The following is a 22,917-nucleotide window of genomic DNA, read 5'->3' on the forward strand; positions in this document are numbered from 1 at the left end:
TGGCTGAGGGGGTGAGTGCTCGGATGAAGACCTCTTTTTGCTGTGACTCTGTGCTCCATCGGGGCAGCTTGGAGACTTGGAGGTTTTGAAATTGTAACGAACCAAGAGAAAAGAAAGAAGAGAGAGACACGCATACAAAAGGATTTATTTCCTATTCGTTAGTGGATTGTTAAACCTGAGTGGGAAGGAGAAAGAAACAAGGGTGGGTTGTTTTATTTTGTTCATAATTTTTTTCTTTTAAAAAATCCCTTAAGTGGATTTGTACCAGGGTGGAAGATAACTGGGGATTTTTGTTGTTTGTTTTGGGAATAGAAACTAAAAAATGGAGACTGTCAGTAGAAGCAGCTTCCAGCCTCATCCAGGACTGCAGAAGACCTTGGAACAGTTTCATCTGAGCTCTATGAGCTCCCTGGGTGGTCCTGCTGCTTTCTCAGCACGATGGGCACAGGAGATGTACAAGAAAGACAATGGCAAAGACCCAGCAGAACCTGTACTGCATTTGCCCCCTATTCAGCCTCCTCCGGTAATGCCTGGTCCCTTCTTCATGCCCTCGGACAGATCCACAGAGAGGTGCGAGACCATCCTGGAAGGGGAAACCATCTCCTGCTTCGTGGTGGGTGGAGAAAAGCGGCTTTGCCTGCCCCAGATCCTGAACTCGGTGCTCAGGGACTTTTCCCTGCAGCAAATTAATTCGGTGTGTGATGAGCTACATATTTACTGCTCCAGATGCACTGCTGACCAGCTGGAAATCCTCAAAGTCATGGGCATTCTGCCCTTTTCTGCTCCTTCCTGTGGGCTCATCACTAAAACTGATGCTGAGAGGCTTTGTAACGCCTTGCTTTATGGTGGCACCTATCCTCCCCACTGCAAGAAGGAATTCTCTAGCACAATTGAGCTGGAGCTTACAGAGAAGAGCTTCAAGGTGTATCATGAGTGCTTTGGGAAGTGTAAGGGACTCTTGGTGCCAGAGCTTTACAGTAACCCCAGCGCAGCCTGCATCCAGTGCTTGGACTGCAGGCTTATGTACCCACCTCACAAATTTGTGGTCCACTCTCACAAATCTCTGGAAAACAGGACTTGCCACTGGGGCTTTGACTCTGCAAACTGGAGATCCTATATCCTCCTCAGCCAGGATTACACTGGAAAAGAGGAGAAAGCTAGACTGGGCCAGCTCTTAGATGAAATGAAAGAAAAATTTGACTATAACAACAAATACAAGAGGAAAGCCCCCAGGGTAAGTGATGCGCTTAATTTTAAAAGGGGTGGGGGGAGAAAGAGAAATGGAATTTTCTGTAATTTCGGTAACATCCATTGATATACCCAGTTTGTCACCAGCTGCTTTTCCTTTGAGTCATTTAGCAGTCTAATCGTGTTCTTAATTCTCACCACGTGTGTGTTAATGCGAGCAGTGTTTGAGATGGCACCTTTTTTCCTCCGGTTGTGTTCTGAACACAGTAGTTGGAGTTTGTTTAAATTATATGTGTGTGTTTACATATCGTACTGTACATGGAACTTCATCTTTGAAACCCATCACACTACCCCAGATTTTAGCAGGAAGTATGTGATTTCGGGTCTTAAGAGCTTCAGTTAGGGGTCAAGACAACGAAGAAGCCAGAAAAAAATAACAGTTACTGATCGCTCCAGATGCAAATATATACATTTTTCCGCTCAACTGTATGCCGCCAGGGATGGGGGTTAAATTGTCTAAGTGCTTGTATTGGAATAAAATGTGGCTGCTAAGAAAAAATCCTGACAGTAATGCAGGTTACTGGTGTTCAGATGAAGTGTGCAGAACATGAATGGAGAAGTCCTTGGTTTTAGAGTATCCCCGTGGAGTCTGAATCTCCTCACCAGAAAGGCTTTTCTATATTGGATTACGTATATATTCAGTAAGTGAATCTGTCTAGGGCCAGCTGCAGCAGTTTCTTAAGGTATGCCATGCCGTGCCGAGTCAGCCAGCTAAAGCACTTTTTTTTTGTGTGTGTGTCTTTTTCTTTCAGTCTGAGCTGCCTTTAGATCCCGGAGTCCCTGGTGTGTGTGTGGGAGGCTGCCTTGGCACCTGGCACCAGCCCTGATCAATGGGCAGCAGTGCCACAAGGCCTTGAGGACTTGCTTACAGACACCAGGATGTCTGGCTAGCTGGAAATGATGCAGTTGGCTGTGGGATGAGCAGTTCGCTCACTCCCCCCCCCCCCCCCCCCAATATAAGGTTAAAGCGAAATCTTGCCTACTGAGTTTTACACTGCAGGTTTGTTGTTTGGGTTCTGCCTCATCTGCCAGAGATTTCTGAACTTTTCTCTGGTTTTATGTGTCTGGAGTGGAAGGGCCATGAGGCAAGCCTCAAAAAAAGAGAAGCAACATTTAAAGTCCATTGAGAATGGTCAGTGAAATTCTTAATTAACTTACCAAATACCTGTTTAAAGGTCAGACGCATACTCAGACTTAAATAGAGCTTTTATTTATAAAAAACGGAACAAAAATACCCAAACAAAACCTAGTTTTTTTTAAATATTCTGTGTAAACAATGCAGTAATTGCTACAGCTAGCCTAAGAGGCCTAGTTAACTTGATTGGCCTCCGCGTTTTTTGATGAGGGAGTAGGGTCTCACTCGTTCAAGTTCCAGTTTCTTTCCTGATCTTGTGCTTAGCCCCCGTTTCAATCCTTGTCCTCACCCCTCCTTTTCCTCCCGCTTGAGTGTCAGAACCGCTGTGACAAAGCTAGGCTGTAATGAGCCACATTATCTCCGTGGTTGGAGGTGGATGTGTTTTTAATGGCTTGTCTATTCTCCGTCAGTCATGTGCTAAGATGGAATGGTGGGATAGATGTATATGAATGTCTGAGAGGAGAATAGGGCTCTGAAAGTGGAGGCATTTCTCATGTTGGGAAATGAATTTTCTAGGGCATGCTTCGTTTGGGAAGCAAAATTAAAAAACCTCCATGTTCTTGCTCCAGGAAGGTACTATGTCCCTAGCTTGGTCATTTCCAGAGTTTTAAACTGAATGTTACTGGAGGTGTGCTTTCCTTTTCTTACAAGGCTTTTATAGCATTCTGTTCATTTGTATGATTTATCCAACACCCCAGGGGAGATTGCAGGTGGAGAACAAGAAAAGACCACTACATCTCGGCTTTGCCAGGCTTTTTTGATGACCTTTTAATAGGTCCCAGTTCAGAACATGGCAAGCACTCTTCCCCCACCCTCCAAAACCTGCATGCAGTGCAGCACTTCTTGCAGAGTGCATTCAAGATACCCAATAGTGGACGCCAAAAATTATGTAAGGATATCATGGCCATCTATTTGTCAGAAAATTATGCCAAAATTCTCGTCATAACATGTTAAGTCTCCTGCATAAGTTCATTTGGGAGGTGGCAAGGAATTTGATGGGAAAGAAGAGAGTGGTAAGTGTGTGCTCAGACAATGTGGTAGAGAAAAAAAGAACGCTTTATCATGCATCCTATGCAGAACTGGGCTTAAGTTTCAAGGCGTTTGAGCTGTCTTCAGGGCTTTCCTCTTAATGTGGTGCAGTCTTGACGAGACCCTGCAGTGCTGGCAAAGTTTTGTATGCTTATCCTTCCTTTTTCTGAAGTCTTTTTCCATTGGGCTTAGCCAACGGATATCATATGCTAAGGTCATTTGTGTTGTAGCAGTGTGTGCAGATAATTACAGAGAGATTTAATCAGGCTCTAAGATTGGTAGACTGTGGCCAGGGGCGAGTAACATTGGAGTAAAGTTTAGATGCGTAGTAAGGAAATGAAAGGATGGTCCCATGTCTGTGTGTTTGTGTTAATTACTGTCAGTCTGTGGGTTTTGTGTGTCTGTTGGGCTCCCTGTCTGTCTGTCTCTGTGGATGAAAGGCATATGTGTCTTTGTGGTGGTCTTCCTTTTTGATGTAGATCTCTGCATTGCTTTGTTCTATTTTACACAGAGGTGCTTGTGTGTGTTCTGTGCCATAATCTGCTGTGTCAGATACTCGGTCTTCTACTTTCAAGAGTGGGCTTTTTATCAGTTTCCCAATTTACTTATTTACGCATGTGCGTGTACCCATTGCTTTGTGTGTTGTGTTTTCCCTGGGGCTTTGTTAGTAGGTTGGTAGCGTGGGATACATATGACCATTTTTATGGCTGTTTAAGCAGCAGTGAGTTTTTTGACCCTTTTGTGTGTCTTCATGAGGTTTATGTGATGAAGTATGTAGTTTTCTGCCAGCACAGCTCTACCTTTTAAGGGTCTGAGTTAAATGGAGGAGCTAGGTTGGCACAAGCCCCCATTGCAGATTCAGCATACTGGCAAAACTGTCTTTTTTTCTTGTCTCTTACCCCCGCTCCTTCCCTTTTTTCCTTTGTGTGGTTTTAAAGCATTGCTACAAGGCATAGCTTTACCTAGATACTTCATTCCCAACACATATTTCTATACGCATCAAGTATCCTTGTGCGTACCGAACTGTCTATATTGAGAGGTGGATACATATGTGCAGATATATTGTTTCTTAGTCAGCCTGGTTGGCTGAACAAGTTGCATGTTGCCTGGTTTTGCCATTCGCAGAAGAAGCTTTCGTCTAGATCTGTATAAGGGTCCTTATCAAAAACAGGAGGGAGTTGTGACAGTTGGAGCCCCAACTAGAGCAGGAACCATAGAGGCCTCATTCACTTTCCCTACCCTCTTCTAAAATTTTGCTTTTTATATCCTCCCTGGATGAGTGATTGACCCATAAGCTTTTTTACCTTCCTGCCGCTTTCCAAAGCTCGCTGTTTTCTTGAGCCATATGATAACTTCTCCATTTTCCTTTGTATCCTTCCCTGGGTTTTCCACCTTCTCACATGCTCATGCAGGGTTTTTATCTGCTTTGTTTTCTCTCTGGTTTTTCAGAGTCTCCATGCACCAACATGGCTTTTACTTGAGTGAGTGTCCTGTTTCCCTACCTGCCTCTCATTTCATCCACCATTACTGGCATAGAGTACGACTATTACATTCTGGGGTATTTCTAGAAATTTAAAATGTGAATAATCTGACAGGGTTGCAAAACAGGGTCCTAGAAATCTATCATTGGTGCCAAAGCCTTTTTCTTGAGCTCAGAAGCTGGTGCATGTTGAGTGTTCACTTGCTGGTATAGATATGGCCTTGGTGTGTCTCATGTGCTCTCTCCACTTCTGTGACAGACAGCGCTCTGCTTTCTTAACATCAGTATGCCCTCACTATGATTGAATTAGTTAAAAAATCAGGCCTGAAGGCTTGGTTGGTTGCTATTTCCAATAAAGGAGGGTGGGTTCGACCCTGTCTCTTTTGAACCCCTTTTTTTCCCCCTTTTTAAATATTGAACTGAGCAACGTTTGACAGTGCTTTTGTATTTCCTACCTGTGTGCCAGACATCCATCCTTTTAGCAAAACTGTATGTGATCAGACACTAAGAGAATAAGAGAGCTTTCCTTGCACACGTGTGAACACACCCACACATGCTAGCACTGCAGTGTTCCCACGGTTCAAGTCCCAGCAGCGCTTCTATGAAGTAGCTGGAAGCTAGAAGCAGCATTCTGGGTACTGACACACAAATGAGCACATAAGGCCTCCCACTTTATTTCACAATGCCTACCAACCCAGTGCTGCCACAACATGCAGCTTTCTCAGCTGGAGTAAGGTTTAGCCGGGTCAAGTGTGCAGCCAAATCAAAGAACAAAAATTGCTGAAAGTGAAATAGTGTAGAACTGACTGAGTTGAAGGGTAGCTGTGGACTTTTAGGTGCTGTGCTGTGCTTTATGGCTGCCTGAAATGCTGCAGTAGTAGAGCTAGAATGTGTATCTTTCTGTATGCTAAAGTCCTGCCTCCTTGGCAGTAGCAATCCTTATTTGTTAAATAGTATATATCCTATGGTAGGTATAGCAGAGAGATTCTGATTTTATTCACAGGCAGTGGTGTTCAGACTGCTGGATGGATTTATTCTTTTTGATACAAACTGACTTGATAAATACTGTTGGAAAATTTTGCCTAAGAACTGAGGGTTCAGTTGTTTTTCCAAGGAGCAGTGAAGTAATTTGTTCTCTTACCTGATGTTCAAGAATTATATTAGAGAGTCTCCAGTAAAAATTTTGAAGTCCCTAAAACAAAAATGTTGAAGTCTTGAGGCAGTAGTTCAGTTCAGAATCCTTTTGCAGCTTAAAAGTTGAGCTTCAGAAATGATACCATGCTTAAAACAAAATGCGGTGTACTTGAGATGTCAGTGTTTAAGCAGACATCAGCATTTTTTTCCCAAGCATGCAAACAGTTTTACAGGTGTTGTAGATCGAGAACAAAGAAGCAGGTACGTGCATGTGTGTTAGACAAAGAATATGCTGCAAATAATGATCTAATGATGTTGAGTCAACTGTGTCTCTCTGTTGCCCCAGAATAGTTCCCAAGTTCCTGAATTCAGTCGTCTTGAATTAGGGAGGGAATTACATGCAGTCTCTTCTTTTGAAAATCACTGCATAAAATATTTAAGCATTTGCCTCTCCCTTCATTGTCTGAGCTGTCTCACTTGCTTCTCTATTTCTGTGGTTTCAGGCTTGGGCGTATGTTCTGCCCAAACAGTAGCATGCTTTGAAGATGCACGTTTATTTTTTGGATGCGTTAGGAGCCGAACACCTGGTGTCTCTGCCAGGATATGAACATGGTTATCACTAGCTTGAGCTGAGTGACCAATGAGGCTGTGTTTTCACTTGCTGAGAGGTGCGTTTAGATCAGTGTTGTAAAAGCATCTGGAGGCGTCTGTGTGAGGCTGCTCAGAGCATGTCTAGACAACACAGCGGTTAAAATTCTGGCAGCTGCTTGTACCTTATCTACACCTTGCTTGATTTTCAATGCTGCTACAACAGGGGGAACTTTGGGGCTACACCTAGGTGGTTGAGCCCAAGCAAGAGTTGGCTATCTAAAGAGATGCATTGTACATTCCTATTGAAAATTCATGTTATTTTTATCTATTAGCAAAGTTGTTTTGCCAAAGTTAAGGGGTTTGAATGGTACTGACTACAGTAAAGGAGTGGGCTGGCTGGCTGTTACTGGTGATAACTGATGATTGGGACTCACATTGCTGGCTTAGCTGGCCAGACTGCTTTGCCATCACACAAAGACTTGTATCTCAATGTGTACAGAACTTAGACACAGAAAATTTTTTAATTCTTGCATTTTATTTATGTTTTTTTAAAGCGAACTTTGAACTTGACACTGTAACTCTTATTTAGAGGGAACTGTCATGAACAGTTAACGCTAAATCCAGCAGGGTTCTTGGAAAGAAATTAGAGCTTGGACAAAAGTAACTTGTATTGGTTGTAGAGAATTTATTGATAGAATACTGTCAATTACTAGGCTAATCTATTTTAGCTGAGTGGCCATAGAGCACTTAATTCCAATTGATCTTCACATACAGCAAGCATTACTTTAAAATGTAGCATTATAGTGTGTTTTTGTTTTAAATTTGTCAATTATAGTATGTGTGTTAATGATGTATTTTATTAGATAACATCTAATTTGTTTGTGTGTTTTCTGAATCTGGGTAATATACACTAATAAATCTGTACCACTTTTTTTAATGCTGTTCCACTCTCTGTCTCTAATACAGTCAGTATGTGTTCTTGGAAAATAATTACAGAGAAGCAAGTTTGCTCTGAAAAGATGTGCTCTGGTCCTCATTTACACTTTGTGCAGTCTTGTATGTCTTTTACATTTCATTGTCAGCGTAGAGATTCAAACTCAGCTTATTACTAAAATCACCCGTTCCCGTATCTTCTGGAACATACAAGGTTAATTTGAAGGTTTGGGGCTTTGGGGCTAGTTCTGCAGTTCTCACTCAAGCGATCAGCCAGCAGAGTAATTGGAACCAGTTCACCCACAAACCACAGCAGACTTGTATGTGTATCAGACTTCTTCCTGTGTGTTGACTGGCAGTACTTGCCGTCACAGAATAGAGGGACAGGTTCCAAACCAGAATATACCAGCGTTGAGACAAAGTAGCTTTACTAAGTTTGTGGCCTTAACCTGGCATTTACAGGACTGTGCCAAAGCTGAGAGCAGAACCTGTAGTTCTGCTACTGCAGTATTTTCCTTTGCTCATTAACGATGTTTTGGTTTCATAGATGTTTGATGGTGCTCTGATCCTGACAGATCTTACTGAATGGGGCAATAGTTTCTGCAACTGGGAGCTGGCTTCAGACTGCAAGGATTTTGTCTGCTGGTCACCACATGCAAGGTTGGGTTTTAAAGTTGCGGTAGATATCCAACATGGTGGGATTTTTTTGTTCCTGTATTTAGGATTTGTCGATTTTTTTTTTTTTTTTTTTAAATTTTTTACTGTTGAGGAAATGTATCTAAAACTGGGATAAGGGCCAGTCTTTTTTTCTGATGCAAATTCAAGGACCATAAACTTGGCCTCGAAATTGTGTCAGGTGCAGTTCTTTGAATGTGCCAGTTTTGTTGGTATTGGGTAAGCCTGCTTGGCTGATAGAGATTGGCCCCTCTGCACTGAGCTAAATTATTTTGCTTTAACTTTTGGTTGGATGAGGTAACAAAAACACTGACACAAATTCAAGCTCTGATCCTGCCAGTGTTTCATGGACGGAGCTCTTCTGGAAGCCAATGGGAATTCCCATGTGTGGAGCTCTTATCATTGGCTCCATCTATGGTTTGGTTGCTATCACATAAAATTGGTCTGGAGATAAACAGCAAAGGAGCTAATCAATAACTTGGTTTCTGGCTTTGTTTATTGATTTATGTACAGTTACCTTTGCACATGCTTTGTAGAAAATGTGACTTTTATGTTTGGTTTTCTGGTTTGTTTGTTTGGGTTTTTTTTGTTTTTAAATTGAAGTTGTTTCTGTTTTGGTATGAGAATCAGTTGCACTGGAAGCACGAGAATTTCTTAGGCTTTAAGAATTAAGACAGCAGCACCATGAACTAAATAAGAAACAGCCTAGTGCTTGTCTTTTCCTTTGGAAGATGTCAGTGATATATTCAGAGGACATGTACCCCTGTGCTTTGTTCTTCATCCTCTGTTCAGTCAGTGGTATCATTTTGTAGAATAAGGTCATTGACTTGGATTGCTTCTTGGTTTCTCAACCCTTTTCACCAGCCAGTTTGTGTAATGTCTGTCTGAAACATTGAGTAAGGGCATTGAAATAGCAGACAGGATATCAAGTGTTAGGAAGTCTGGGTTAAATATAACAGACAGTTCTGGCTGGTGAAAGGGGAGCAGCCCCTTGAGCTTGGTTACAGATCAGTCTCTGTGGAAACAGCAGACTCTGGTCTTAGCATCCCTGTTGCAGCTTTCCCCCTCTGTTCCTTCCACACCCATATAATTAATTGTGTGTGGGTGCACCTCTTTTCTAGAGATGTGTCTTCCTTGTTTCTTAGTGGCACAGAATTGTATGTAATAATGTCTCTTTCTAAGGATTACATAAGTTGAGGATGATTTCTCCACTGGGAGAATTATGCAAGTTTAAACTGAAATGTATTTAGAAAGCTTTTATGTGTTTTCTGACTCGAAATGCAGAGGGTGATTTATTTGCATCCTTAATTGGACAACATCTGTTAAGGTTGGAAGAAAAAACATTTCATATCTTTTCACTGTCATATCCTGCATTTTTATGAAGTCTCCTGCCCCCTCCGCTTCCTACATTACCTGTGTTTACAGGCTGTGATTCTTCATGCCCAAGTAGAATCATCCAGGCAGTCTAGCTGAACACTCTACTGGGGAGGTGTCTGCAGAATTTTTAATGCATATCTGCATTAGTGTTATGTGCCAGTGGTACTGTTAAAACTGGGAATAATACCGCCTGTTTTCTTTCAATCTTTAGATTCTCTCCTTTTGTAAGAAGTTGTTGCCTTTGTTAAACAGAAGATAATGATGGTGAGGCTTCCCAATTCTTTCAGTGAAGAGAGAGAGTCTAAATTATTTCTCTAATGCTCTCTTGGTAATGTTTGACCATTTAGTAAAAACTTTCCTGCTGCTTTTCAGCAAAATTAAGCTGGTTTGTGTCACTTAATGCAGGAGAAGAAAACTACAGCAGTCAAGTGCGTTTATTGAACTTGAAGAGGCCAAAGTAACTTCTGGCTTAGATGTGAACTTCTGCATGAGGCTGTCTGACTGTATCCTGCAGCCTGAAATCTGGCAGCTGACCTATGCACACAACCCTTATCAATTTCAGCGGGGGAGCTGCGCAGATCTGAAGAGCTGTCCATGCAGTTCAGATGGCAGAAATGGGATCATGATAGTAATTTTCTTTCTATTGTTATGTAATACTGGAGTGCTGCATATCTTGGACTGCATACATAATGCTTGGAAGTGCTGTTTTCAGGATCTAGCTAAGAAAATTAATTCTGCCGAGTATTAAAAAAATACAGGTTGCGTGGGGATGCTGCTGCTTACTGAAACAGATTGTAGTAGTACCAATTAGAAGCAGTGAATTACTTTAAATAATTAAAACAACCCTCTGTAAGTATTAAATTTTTCTAGGTCCTGTTTCTTTTTTTTACAAGTATCTTTAAAAACAAAAAGAAACAAAAAACTCTCAAGATTGTTCAGGTTTACATATTGATAGCAATAAAATAAGTTTTATAGCTTTTATACAGAGTAATGGGCTAGAAAGGCAGAAAATGGACAATATTAAGGCTACAATGTGGTCTGATTTCAGTAACCTTCGTTGATGTAATGGATTTCAGATTTACACCTTTGTTATTAAGAATTTCTCATGAAATTGTATGTTAAACATGCTTTTCTAAAATACCATCATCCCACAGTTGAAAAACTAACCTGATTTAAAAGGTAATGGAGTGTCATGCAAGGGGGAAAAAAAAAAAAGAATTCGCCATTCTTAACTCCCTACTAGCAGTTTCAGTTTATTCAGTGTGTGTGAATTATCTCACCCATGCTGGTATGATTTAGAGTTGTTCCTTTGAAAAAAGTGTATTTAGAGGGGTGAAGAGCTGCTATGAGAAGTAAGTCAGATTCAAAAGAGTACAGGCTGCAGCATTAGGTCCATTATTGTTTTTTCTTTGTTCCCATTCATTCACTAATAAGAAACATGCCATACAATAAATCCGTGCACTAATATATCCAAAGGTTTAGTTTTGTGTGGCTTTTTGCCTTTTTCTGCTACAACAGTGTAGTTTTTTGCAAAACCAGTGAAGCCAAATAATCTTTGGACCATATTCAGCAGTAGATAGTGACGTAAGTGATGAAGTGGTGTAAAGTGCTCTATTATACTACTCAGTGGATACGCAGAACTACTGTTCAAAGACCGTGGCCCTCACAGCGTAGCAAATTAGGAATTCCTTTTCTAAAAAACTTAATTTCTGGAAACATATTTATGTGAAAAACTTTTTTTGTAATGCATTCGTTGGTCCTTCTTTAGCCCTGTTGATTCTAGAGCAAAGTGTGTGTGTAGTATTACTAAATTCTGAAGGAAAAAATTTAATTTTATTTTTATTATTACATAATTTTAGATTCTAAGTTTTAGACTTTCAATTATTAAATATAAAATTGTGTGAATACAAAGAAAAGAAAAATTGGGGGGGGAAAGGGGTACAGGGAGTTGGCAGTGCTGTAACTACTATTTGCTTGTATTTACCATATGACTTTCATCATTATTTATAGCATTGTTTAACTTACTCATGTGTCTTTTAAGTAAAGTTGGTATTTTTGCAGATTTTTTTAACAATTAAAATAGCTGTGATGAGGCTTGAATGAATATCATCTGCACACCTGTTTAATATTAAAGATCAGGCATTCAGTGCTTTGTGGCTTTAGCTTGAAATTCAAGTTGCTTTGAGTCATCCCTTTCGTCTTTTGTTTGGGTGGAAAAAAGGAGTGGCAGTAAACGGCCTGCAGCTAAGAAATGAAAGAGTTGAATTAGGTTTTAGAAATGTTAGTCTTGGCATTTGGGACATTTGCATTTGTACAGATCGTCATGCTTCCCTTTATTTTGGGTTTAGCAGTTCAGTGCTCAGGATGAAAAATGTTACGTATCTTTTTTTCCCCAGTTATGCGACACATGCATCCTACACTGGAAGAGTAGGAAGGAGCTCGAGTGTGAGCTGTGGTTTCGCATTTCGAGCAGATTACTAGTAATAGCAGCCTATGGATTATTGCCCTACCTGTAGCTTCCATGCTGTGGTACACAACTGACTTTGGTTTTTTTCTGATGGCAGCTTCTAATTCTATGAACCAGAGGACAGTCCACTCTTTAAAAACCAAAATGAGTCAGAGACAGAAATTGCTGCGAAAGAATTGCAGTGTTCTCTTTGTTTTACTTGATTTTGGTTTAGTTTGTAGAGCTTCGTCAGTTCAAGTGTAGCCGTAGGAGAAGCTATACTAACACAAACGAGGGGACAGTATGTGGGGAAGTTAATGGCAGGAATATCTTCCCCTGGTATCGTTGCTGAGTATTGTGTAAACAACCATAGCTTGTGTTACATTAATGAATAGCTTTAGTGTGGAGAGTTATATTTATGTCTTTGTAGATGAGGTTTAACTTTCACCATTGTAGAAAAGTGATAATTTAGACTAGAAAAGTGATAATCTAGACTCTGTGGTCTAGACCATGATGGTCTTCAATAAGTTTGTTTTGCGTGGTATGCAGTAAGAATAATCCACCTGACATCAGTATAGTTGTGCTGTCATGCAAACCATGCCAGGAACTGATTCAAGTAAATAGAAGAAATAGTACCTTCTTTGAAAAAGACCCTGAAGTATAGTCATAGATGGACCTAAAATGCCTTGATTTAATTCAGGGAAGATTGTTGAGGTAACGTTTTGCTCTGTGGTTTGACTCCAGTGAAGTCAATTGACTTGGTCCAAGTTTATCAAAATGTATCAGAGTGGAAATCACTTGTCATAGCTTCTGAATGTAGCCAGTTTTTCCTCACTGGTTATAGTTTGAGGATCAAATTTTGCTGGGATTTTACAAGTGAAAATTTGAGTAGTTCATGGGATTTCAGCAGAGGTTATCTTTTCAGAAATTTATTTCTGCATTTAAAATCTCTTACAAGTTTACATGCCAATCTATTATTTAGGTTTCTAAAAATTTATCAGATTTGCCCTTGTTAGCAGGACTAATTTATTGGTGCAGTTTTCTCTTACTATAACTTGAATTGATTTCGGTAGATTCACACTAAACTTCATATATTTTTTTGATTCATTCATGTTCTCTCTTAAAGAGCAGCTGGATCCTGTCTTGACAGATGTGAAAACCCATACACTGAAGTTGCTGTATTTTTTGTTTCTTTTTTTCCTTGAAAAAAACTCTTTAATTAGAGCTCCCTCCCTTTTGAACTTTTTTACTTCCTCAGTCAAAATCATAATTCCCTGTGACATCAGAATTAATTGCTGTAGGCAGTTGAGATGTCACAAAGTGAGCATTAGGTCTCAGGGAAGAGAAATATGGAGACACACAGATCCTGTTTCAAGCAAATTTCTTAGCTAAGAAAAGGTTCCTTGTTTTTTGTTTTCATGTTAAAAATACAACCCAATTTTGCTTTAGATTATAATTGCAACGCAACAATTGATTTGCTCCAAATTCACCCCACTAAATCACCACTACCTCAGTAACCATGTAAAAGAGTCTCCAAACTGGCTTTCTGTAATTTCTGTTTTGGCAGTGGAGAATTGCAGTTCTGTGGGCTGTATTACTGTAGGGCCAAAACTGAATCGGTACCCTGGAAAAACTTTTTAAATGACTGGCATGGCAGATCCATGTCCTAAAGTAGTAGCTTGCAGAAGTAAATTCATAATTACCAGCTGAGTTGCTCCTCTTCCTGCTGTTTTGGACACACTGGTAGCTCTTTTTTTTTTGGAGGGGGGAGCAGGGTAGGTGGGGTGCTTTTGTTTTTTTTGGTTTGTTGGTTTGTTTTGTTTTTTTTTTCCCCAAGCTCTTTCTGTGGGCTTCTTGCCCGAGTGCATCTTGGGATTTCCCTTTTGCTGAATGAGCTGCTTGTTTGAGAGGGAGGAAGTAAGGTCCCTTCTGGATTAGGAGGGAATGGGGGTGGAGGGTGGGGAAATGTCCTGTTTCATATGCAAAGCACACTGAACTGAAAGAAAAAAAAAAAGCCCACATGAAAACCTTTTAACAAAACCATCCATGTCACAGACTGGCAGAGCAGCTGCTGGCTTTGTTGGGGAGAATATTAATGTTTCAAAGACTTACAGAACCTTTTAAAAATGAGATAAAGGATGGAATTTTTTTTTTAAAGCCACAAGCCAAGGTAAAAAAACCCAAAAACTCCTTATCAATATCTGTGAATGGAATGTGCTATCAGCTGATGTAATACCCACTTCCACAACAGAGCCATGAGCTCAGTGAGATATGTTGTTACGATCTACTCTCTTCTTTCGGAGATTTGAATGTAAAAATTGCCTTGATTCTTTAGTTGCTCACATCAGTATTAGCTGTGTGTAGTTTGATTGCAGTTAAGTTTCTCTTGCTTGCCTAATAAGTGATGTAGCAAAAGAAAGAAGTAGCTTCAGCTGGGAGCAGTAAAATCTGTGCAACAAATGAGGAGTCCAGTGTTGAAAATTTTCCTTTTTTTTGTTTGCATCAGTGATTGTTCATCAAGAATCAGATGGGAAGGTTTCCGAAACACTCAAAAAGTATGGAGAGCAACTATACTTTACTCAGTTGACTGCAGTCCTCATTCCCCTTCCTGGTGAGGTCAGCAGGAGATCAATTAAAAAAAAAGTAAGGTGAAAAAACAACCAACCAAAAAAAGCAAACCCTTGATTGTATCTGTCTTATTGAAGATACCATAATAGTGATCTGTGTTAAATCTCATTTAATGTATAGTGCAGCTGCAAGGGGCCTCAGCTCTTACCATTTTATCACTCAGTCTTATTTGTGAAAACAAATACTGATGCAGAGCATTATATGGGCTTAAGGCTGCAGTGTCTCTGTTGTAGTTGATGATAGCGTGCAAGTGGTATCGGCATCATCTGTGTTCTTAGCACAAACAATATGAGGCTGACCCCGTGGTCATTCCTGTTGCTGTTTTTAAGTTTGTACGTATTATAAGACGTGATTGTTTCAATTTCTGGAATAAATGGGGGCTGCTATTAAATTAAAAATTTTGTTCTTTGGTTACTGGCATAAGAAGTTTCACTTGAAAAAGCAGGTTATTGAACGGAACAACTCATAGAACTGACCTTTTTCCCCCAGGATATTTTACAAGTAGTAAACTTGATGGTGTTCTCACATAATCCTATCTTAGTAATGGTGCAACTCTAGGCATCAGAAGTGTTCTGATGTTTTTATCACTGTCTGTGTATGAAATCCTTTTGACTCCAGATAAATAAGGTAAATGTCTTTTGTATTGTTTTTATGTTTCTAATTTAGAAGATCAGAAATGATAGAAGTTGATAATGTAATAATAATAACACTTCTCAACCGTGGAAGTATTTCTGTCACACAGTACAACATTTGGAGATAGAAGGAAGTGCTCTACTGCAGGCCTATCAGATTTCTGGTTTGTATGCTGAACTCATTTTCTTGCATAACATTTTCAAATGCTATAGAATTTCATCTTTTAAAAAGGGAAATGTGTTAGCATCACTTCTGCAGTGGTAACCTTCCAAATGGGAGCAGGTATTAACTTTTACTGTAGTGTCTGTTAACCAGACTGAAACAATGACTCCATTTTATGTTGTGGGGAGGTTGTGTTTTTGACTCTGAATTCTTACCTGCTTCAATAAAAAAATCATAATCTGACATTCCTGGAGCAGGGCTTCTGACAGACTAGTTTCATCCTGCACACTTTGGGTTATTTATGAACAATGTAGCTGGCAGATAATTGCATGTTTTCCTTGACTCTAGTTGATCTTAGAGTCAAAGGGGTTTTTTTCCTGCTACAGGTCTGAAAGTTTTCTCAAACCTTTCTTTAAATTCCCACTAAGTTGAGTGGCAGAAGAGCGGGAGACATTGATGCTTTTTATCCTACAGTTATTGAAATGAAGGCATTTATTTTCTTAAGCAGAAATGGATTCTCTTGGACATAAACCCATTTTTGAGAGTAACGGGTGAGCAGACAGTGCTGACCACAAGTTAATGTAGGGGAATAGTTAGCATGGATATAAAACATTTGCTGTAGTTCTGAGTATCACTATTGGAATAGTAACTGATTGGAATCAGTTGCATTCTAATGTTCTTAGCAAAAAAAAAGTTGAAAATCTCAGTTGAAAATTTCTGTTTCATTCAGAAGCTGTCATTGCTGTTCCTTATTACCCTTAGCTTATTTTACTTAGCTGCCTTCTGCACGAGGAAGTGCTTGTGTAATGCCCAAGCCATTCCCATTCCTCACTGAATGATATGCAAATCTAGTCAATTAAGCAGGGGGGATTTAATTAGCAGTTTAAGTTCATGTGTGAAGCGTCTTGCCTTAATTACTTAACAGTTTTGTTGCAAATTTGCTAAGGTTTTTTTTTCCCACAGAACTGTCAAAACTGTGGATTTTTTTTTTTGTAACATTTTCAAATACTGAATATTGCCCAGTGCATTTGACCTTTGTACTGCTGCTGTGTGCGCCCCTCTATTTATAAAGCGCTTTTCAAAGCTGTGGGGATGAAGAAAAACTATGTTTATTATGTCAGATTAGAACAATACATTAAAAAAAATAATCAAATTTAAGGATTTTTGTACTTAAAATTTGGAGTGAAAGGCCATTTATTTGTTGTTCTTCGTAGCTAGATGACACCAATATAGTAGTATCTGTGTAACTGCCTAATATGGTTGTTATGCATTACATTAAATGGTTGCTTTTATTTCACATTCTGTCTGGACAAGTTGCTTTTCTACACCACTGCAAAATGTCAGTGTGTTGCTGCGTCAGTGGGATTGCAGTGGTGCAAATAACTCAATATTAATACAAACAAGAATGCTTTTGTGCTGGTGCAAAATGTGGTATGTTTTTATTTCAGATCTTCTCATTTGGAATATCTGAGCACCATTTCATTCTGTAATACTCAGAAGGCCATCCCTGTGTTCTGATTTATGTATCAGGATGGTGCTGTCTTGTGGCCCTGTGGTTGGTTTCTTAAAACATTAAGGGTGGGAAAATGTGCTATGGAATGATGTGGTATCACCCATTACTGTATTACTACTCATCTGACATATATACATCAAGACTGTAAGACAGATTATTGTTTGCTGTAGCTTCATATTTTATTTATTTATATTGATGGTTGTTTTGTATTCTTGAACTGATAACCAAAGCGAGAGGACTATTTCTGAGAAAATACTTTGTTCAAAAGGCCCAGTATGTGTTTGAGATTGGGAAATCACAAGAAAAATACTTTGAGTTCAAATGGATCTCTCCATAGTCTGACCCAGGACCATCTGATTTAAAACATCTAGACTGCAGCTAGATTTGTTCTTCTTTTCTTCCCTTTCTCTCCTTAATTCCCCCCTCTCCCTGCCCCCAATGTGACAATCTCTGGGAATGGTAGAATTAAGGCAAAAAAAGGTAGGAGACAAAGGAAACAAGGTTAACTTCTATAAATTGCTCCCTTAATAGCCCCAAATCACATTTGAATGTATGCCAGGACAGATACGAGTATGTGACCCTCCCTTCCTCTGGCTCAGCACAGCAGATGGTCTAGCTGACTAGGATTCCCAGCGTATTGTGATTTTTAGTATAACTGGGTGCAGTTCTGCTGTTTTGATACCCATTTTCGCCAACAGGTAGTATTTATCCCTATGATACCAGATATATCAAAGGCAGATATGACTTGCAAAGCAAAGTTTATAATCTGTTTTCATTCAGGCATACTGGCTCTAGAGAAGAGCCTGGCTAACTTTCATGCACTTGGCCTGTAGGCATTTCTCTCTTCCTCACTCCCCACCTCTCCTGAAGTTGCCAAATACCAGGATGCCACTATAAATGCACATGAACAAGTAGAAGTTATAACTCATGAAAGGTCTGTAGGGTATTCAGCCATGAAGCACCATGCTATAATGCAGCATTTGGTTTGGAAGCTGCTGGTTTGGTTCAAAGATCTTCCCCTGATTACCCAGCTGCATTATTTTAAATGTTGCAGTTTATGTTCAAGTTCACAGAAACAGCTGCTGCCTCTTGTCTTTAAAAGTATCTCTAGGCAGTAGTCAGGTGGTAAGTGAAGGGGTTTAAGAGTTTGGATAGTCTGCTTACATTGTATGCTGATGTTACATATGCAAATATGCCATTATTAAGGGGAAGCGAAGTTTGCTCCTCGGAGCAACTGTAGTGTGCAGTCAGTGATCCCGTGGCTCGTTAAAGGACCCCATTCTCATTACGGTCAACCACTGCTCATTTCTGCAATTTGAAAATGACACAATAGAAATACTCAGGAAGTCAGGGAAGAAGAGTGTTGGGTGGCAGGATGCTGAGCAGGGTTTGCCTAAATGAACACTCAGGAGTACATCTGGTGCTATATAGCTTCACTAATAGTTTCTTAGGATGATAAATAGTATGTCTTTCATGGTAGAAGGGTGCTTATTGCAGACTGACTCCGTTGCTGTAGGACTAAGCCATCGTGAACTCATTGAAGAGCCTTTCTGTGATGAACTGAAAGTGTCCATCTGTGTGTGACTCATAGCAATATGCTGATGGTGATTCCTTTTACTGCTTGTTGGCTACAGTTTTGGATCAGTGCACATACATGCGTGGTGGGTTGACCCTGGCTGGATGCCAAGTGCCCGCCAAAGCTGACCTATCACTCCCCTTCTCAGCTGGGCAGGGGAGAGAAAATATAACGAAAGGCTCGTGGGTTGAAATAAGGACAAGGCGAGATCATTCAGCAATTAACATAATGGGCGAAACAGACTCAACTTGGGGAAAATTAATTTAATTTATTACCAATCAAATCAGAGTAGGATAATGAGAAATAAACCCAAATCTTAAGGCACCTTCCCCCTACCCCTTCCTTCCTCCTGGGCTCAACTTTACTCCCAATTTTCTCTACTTCCTTCCCCCTGAGTGGCGCGGGGGGACGGGCAGTGGGGGTTGTGGTCAGTTCGTCACAAGTCTCTGCTGCTTCTTCCTCCTCAGGGGAAGGACTCCTCACACTCTTCCCCTGTTCCAGCATGGGGTCCCTCCCACAGGAGACAGTCCTCCATGAACTTCTCCAGCATGGGTCCTTCCCATGGGCTGCAGTTCTTCAGGAACTGCTCCAGCCTGGGTCCCTTCCGCAGGGTGCAGTCCTTCAGGAACAGGCTGCTCCAGCCTGGGTCCCCCATGGAATCACAAGTCCTGCCACCAAACTTGCTCCAGCCTGGGCTCCTCTCTCCATGGGTCCACAGGGCCTGCCAGGAGCCTGCTCTAGTGCAGGCCTCCCACGGGGTCACAGCCTCTTTTGGGCATCCCTCTGCTCTGGCATGGGGTCCTCCCCAGGCTGCAGGTGGAGATCTGCTCCAGTGTGGAGCTCCATGGACTGCAGGGGGACAGCCTGCCTCCCCATGGTCTTCACCAGGGGCTGCAAGGGAATCTCTGCTCTAGTGCCTGGAGCACCTCCTGCCCCTCCTTCTTCACTGACCTGGGTGTCTTCAGAGTTGTGTCTCTCCCATATTCTTCTCACTCCTCTCTCCAGCTGCAATTGCTGTGCCATTTTATTCCCTCTTCTTAAATATGTTATCCCAGAGGCGCTACCACCATCGTTGCTTGGCATGGTCTTTGCCAACGTTGGGTCCATCTTAGAGCCAATGCTGGCCAGGTCCATTGGACATAGTAGAAGCTTTTAGTGCCTTCTCACAGAAACCACCCCTCTAGCCCCCCCACTGCCAAAACCTTGCTGCGCAACCCCAGTACAACATGTGTGGAGGAAAGGTTGAGGAGGAACAACATTTTCACTTACAGTCCACTGCACCACAGATTTACAGGTATACCCAGTGATTGTTTTAAAGGATCGGTTCTTTAGAATCTGACATAACTTTCATTTTCCGTCAGTACAGTTAGAAATTTTGCTCATTTGTCTTCCACAACACACAAACTGCCTTTAACTTCACTGTATAGTTGATGGTGTAGTAGTGACATCCTCAGTTTAAAACTTTTAGACTTGAAAATTGGGTTTCTACCAACCGTGAGTTTAAGACACATGGATAAGAAAGTACTGCATTAGTTCTAGTGGCTAGTTCTCACATCTTGCATCTTGTAGAATATAGATTTTTAATAATTTAACACACGGATTACAGTCTGCAGTTACGGTGTTGTTAGAATCACTTTAGTCAGCAGACATCCAGTCTGGGCAAAAGCCTAGGATGCTCATGTTTCCTTCAGGTCCTTTGATTAAAGGATCCTGCTTAAAGATTTACTGTAGCACCGTATGATGGGAAATTCACCTTATTAACAATTCTTTTTATGAAAACAGAAGAAACCTTTCTAAACCTCATTTCATAAAACTGCTTTTTGTGAATTGCTTTTGTGAAACAAAGCTGTGTTAAAAAGAAAAAGAAAAACAAACCCTACACTTCTTACAGCAAGGACTGAAATCCTAAGTATATCTCCACCACTGCAACCCCCAATATTAGTGGAAATGTCAAAGGATACTGTAATACAAAATACTTCTCCCTTTCCATAGGGTTGCCGTACATTTTATATACTCCTGTTGAGGTCTTGCTTCCTAATCGCAGTGTAAGGGGATCAAAAAAGCAAAAGTTAACAAAAAACATGGAGTTAACTGACCTGTTTGTTTTCCAAATAGAAGTGTAAATGCTGTGATTCAGAATTTTGATTTTAGTTTTAAATATCATACCACTTCTAAAAATGTAATAATAAATAACATCCACCTTTCAATTGTATGTGTTCATTCTTTCATGTTTTCTGTGCTTTTCCAAGGTAGGTTCTGGAGGCACTTTCTTCAAATTTATTATTGTTGTTAATCTTACTAACATCCTGCATTGGTGCCAGGATATTTTTAAGTTGAATTTCTTTCCAGTTCAGCCAGGGCAACCCCTTTGTTGAACCTTCTTTCGGATAGTGTTCCCATGTGCTGCGAAGGTGCTGACACATGACCTCGTTACACATAGAAAATCCTAAATGTCCTGCCCCTTGCCAAATGTATCACAAAACTACCCATCACCCCCTTTTCAGGATCCCAGATGGTAAATAGCAGCAGGAGGTGAAAGGGGAGCTTTGTCTCCATTCTGAGTCCTGTTTTAAGTATTCTGTGTCTGTCTGTATCCCTCTGCTTTTCCCACTCTGCCCATAAATTAACAAGCCAGCTTTTCTGACAAGGGAAGACAAAATGTCCATAAGCTGCAGTAACATCACCTACTCAAGATAACGTTTTTGAGCAGTTTCATTTTATCCGATTGTGATCGCTCTTCATTTGGGTAGAACTTCTGCCTGGCCTGCTCACTACAGTATTTAGGGAAATGTGGCTTTTACCAAATATCAGGACACAATTTATAATTTCTGTGGTACCTTCAAAAAAGAAGGTATCTTCACATTGAAGATTATCTATACCCTGGGTGGTTGAGCTCTGATTATTACAAACAAAACCCCAACCCTCAAACAAAAAAACCCCACCCTAACCTACAAAGATCTGCTTGTCTTGTTCAACTGTTTTTGAGAAGCCAAAGTTGCAAGAGGAGCAGCAGTTTCTGCTAGATGGGGTGCAGCTGGCTTTATGAGTGTATAAAGGGATTTATCAGACGGTGAAAGGAGCAGGGATATGGTCAGTGGACACAGGGACACAGAGAGAGTTGCCATGCAAATCTGTGACCATTTTTAGAAGCTGTACTTTGCTCCTAGGATCCACCAAGCAGGATATTGTCTCTGCACACTCTTCCCATGGAGTTCCCCTAAGTGGCAACAATTTCCTCTCACTTTGTGCAGCAAAGACGATGGGGGCTTTTGTGCAGGGGGGGGAAGTTCTGTGCTATGAGCTGTGCTAGTGCTGCTTCTGGAATAGTCTTGGCAGTAGCTATTTGTATTGAGATGATAGCTAGGTATTTGTGATTGGTTTTGGGTGGTAGGTGTGAAGGACATGTGAAATTTGTACACTGATCATCTCTCAAAATGAGGTATCAAATGCAAGTATGCATACAGGAATAGGAAACTTGGTCATTTTTTTTGCCATGCTATTTACGGTTTTCATATTGTGTGGATCTAGTGGCTTCTATTAAGAAACACTGATTTATGCTAGCTGAGTATATGTCCTTGTTTGTTGGGGACAGGTTGGTTGGTTTTCCTTGATTAAGATACCGCATTCCCCTTAGCCCCTTACAATTCCAAAGCCACCCTGCATTCATCCTGAACCTGGCAGCTCTGTGAGTGTGACACTAGTCTTTCCTCTGACCTGGGCTGCAGCTGTAGCAATGACTTTTCCAGTTTCAACTGATTGGAAATCGGTGACTGGTGAACTGAAGTACTGAAGACTTAATGAATTCCCTGGATTCCCTGGTATTTTTTTGGTACATCTTTATTTTAAACAGTTGAATATTAATGAGGAAAGGGGAGTGGGAGTGCGCGGCCTGTTTACTGTCTAGCGCTGGAAAGGGGTATTCGTGTTTGTTTGTTTGTTTCATTTTGTGTTGCAAATATTGTTGTAGAAATCCTGTGTGGTTGCCAAATTCTTACCTAGCCTTTGGATGCCAAGTGATTGTCAGCTGGGAAGCTTCTGGGAGGGATTAAAGCAATAATGCCTCTCCTGCAAATGTCGTGGCTCGCAAACCTAACATGAATCCACCTTTGACCATTTATTAATGACCCCTCATTTCTAAGTGATGAGAAGGATTATGAGGAAGAGAGAGAGAAGAGCTCATGTGTCTTCTGCGCTGGGTTCTGGGTAAGAATACCCTGCTTTCCACACTGCGAGTTAATTAGCAAAGGTTTTTTTCCTCCTCTGGGATCTCCTGTGTTTCTCCTGACCTGTAATTCTATGTATAGTCATCAAGTAAAATAGATCTGATGGGCTCGGTTCTGACATGTTGTGTTTTGAC

At 40.7% G+C, this 22,917-nt stretch overlaps 1 protein-coding gene across 2 annotated transcripts in view; it reads left to right on the forward strand.

The window, feature by feature from the left end:
• Nucleotides 1-322: 322 nt before the first annotated feature.
• Nucleotides 323-22,917, forward strand: part of SKI (SKI proto-oncogene) — a gene marked incomplete at both ends in the record, with an annotated part of 117,000 nt that continues 94,405 nt past the window's right edge. Inside the window, one exon of one of the 2 annotated variants that reach the window (XM_082009373.1) lies at nucleotides 323-1,262. In XM_082009373.1, coding sequence (XP_081865499.1) covers nucleotides 323-1,262 — 940 coding nt within the window. The remainder of the gene's footprint in view (nucleotides 1,263-22,917) is intronic. The other variant, XM_082009374.1, reaches the window with a different exon arrangement.

The sequence above is a fragment of the Phaethon aethereus genome (genome assembly GCF_964289735.1).
Source record: "Phaethon aethereus genome assembly, chromosome: 21".
Classification (NCBI taxonomy): domain Eukaryota; kingdom Metazoa; phylum Chordata; class Aves; order Phaethontiformes; family Phaethontidae; genus Phaethon; species Phaethon aethereus.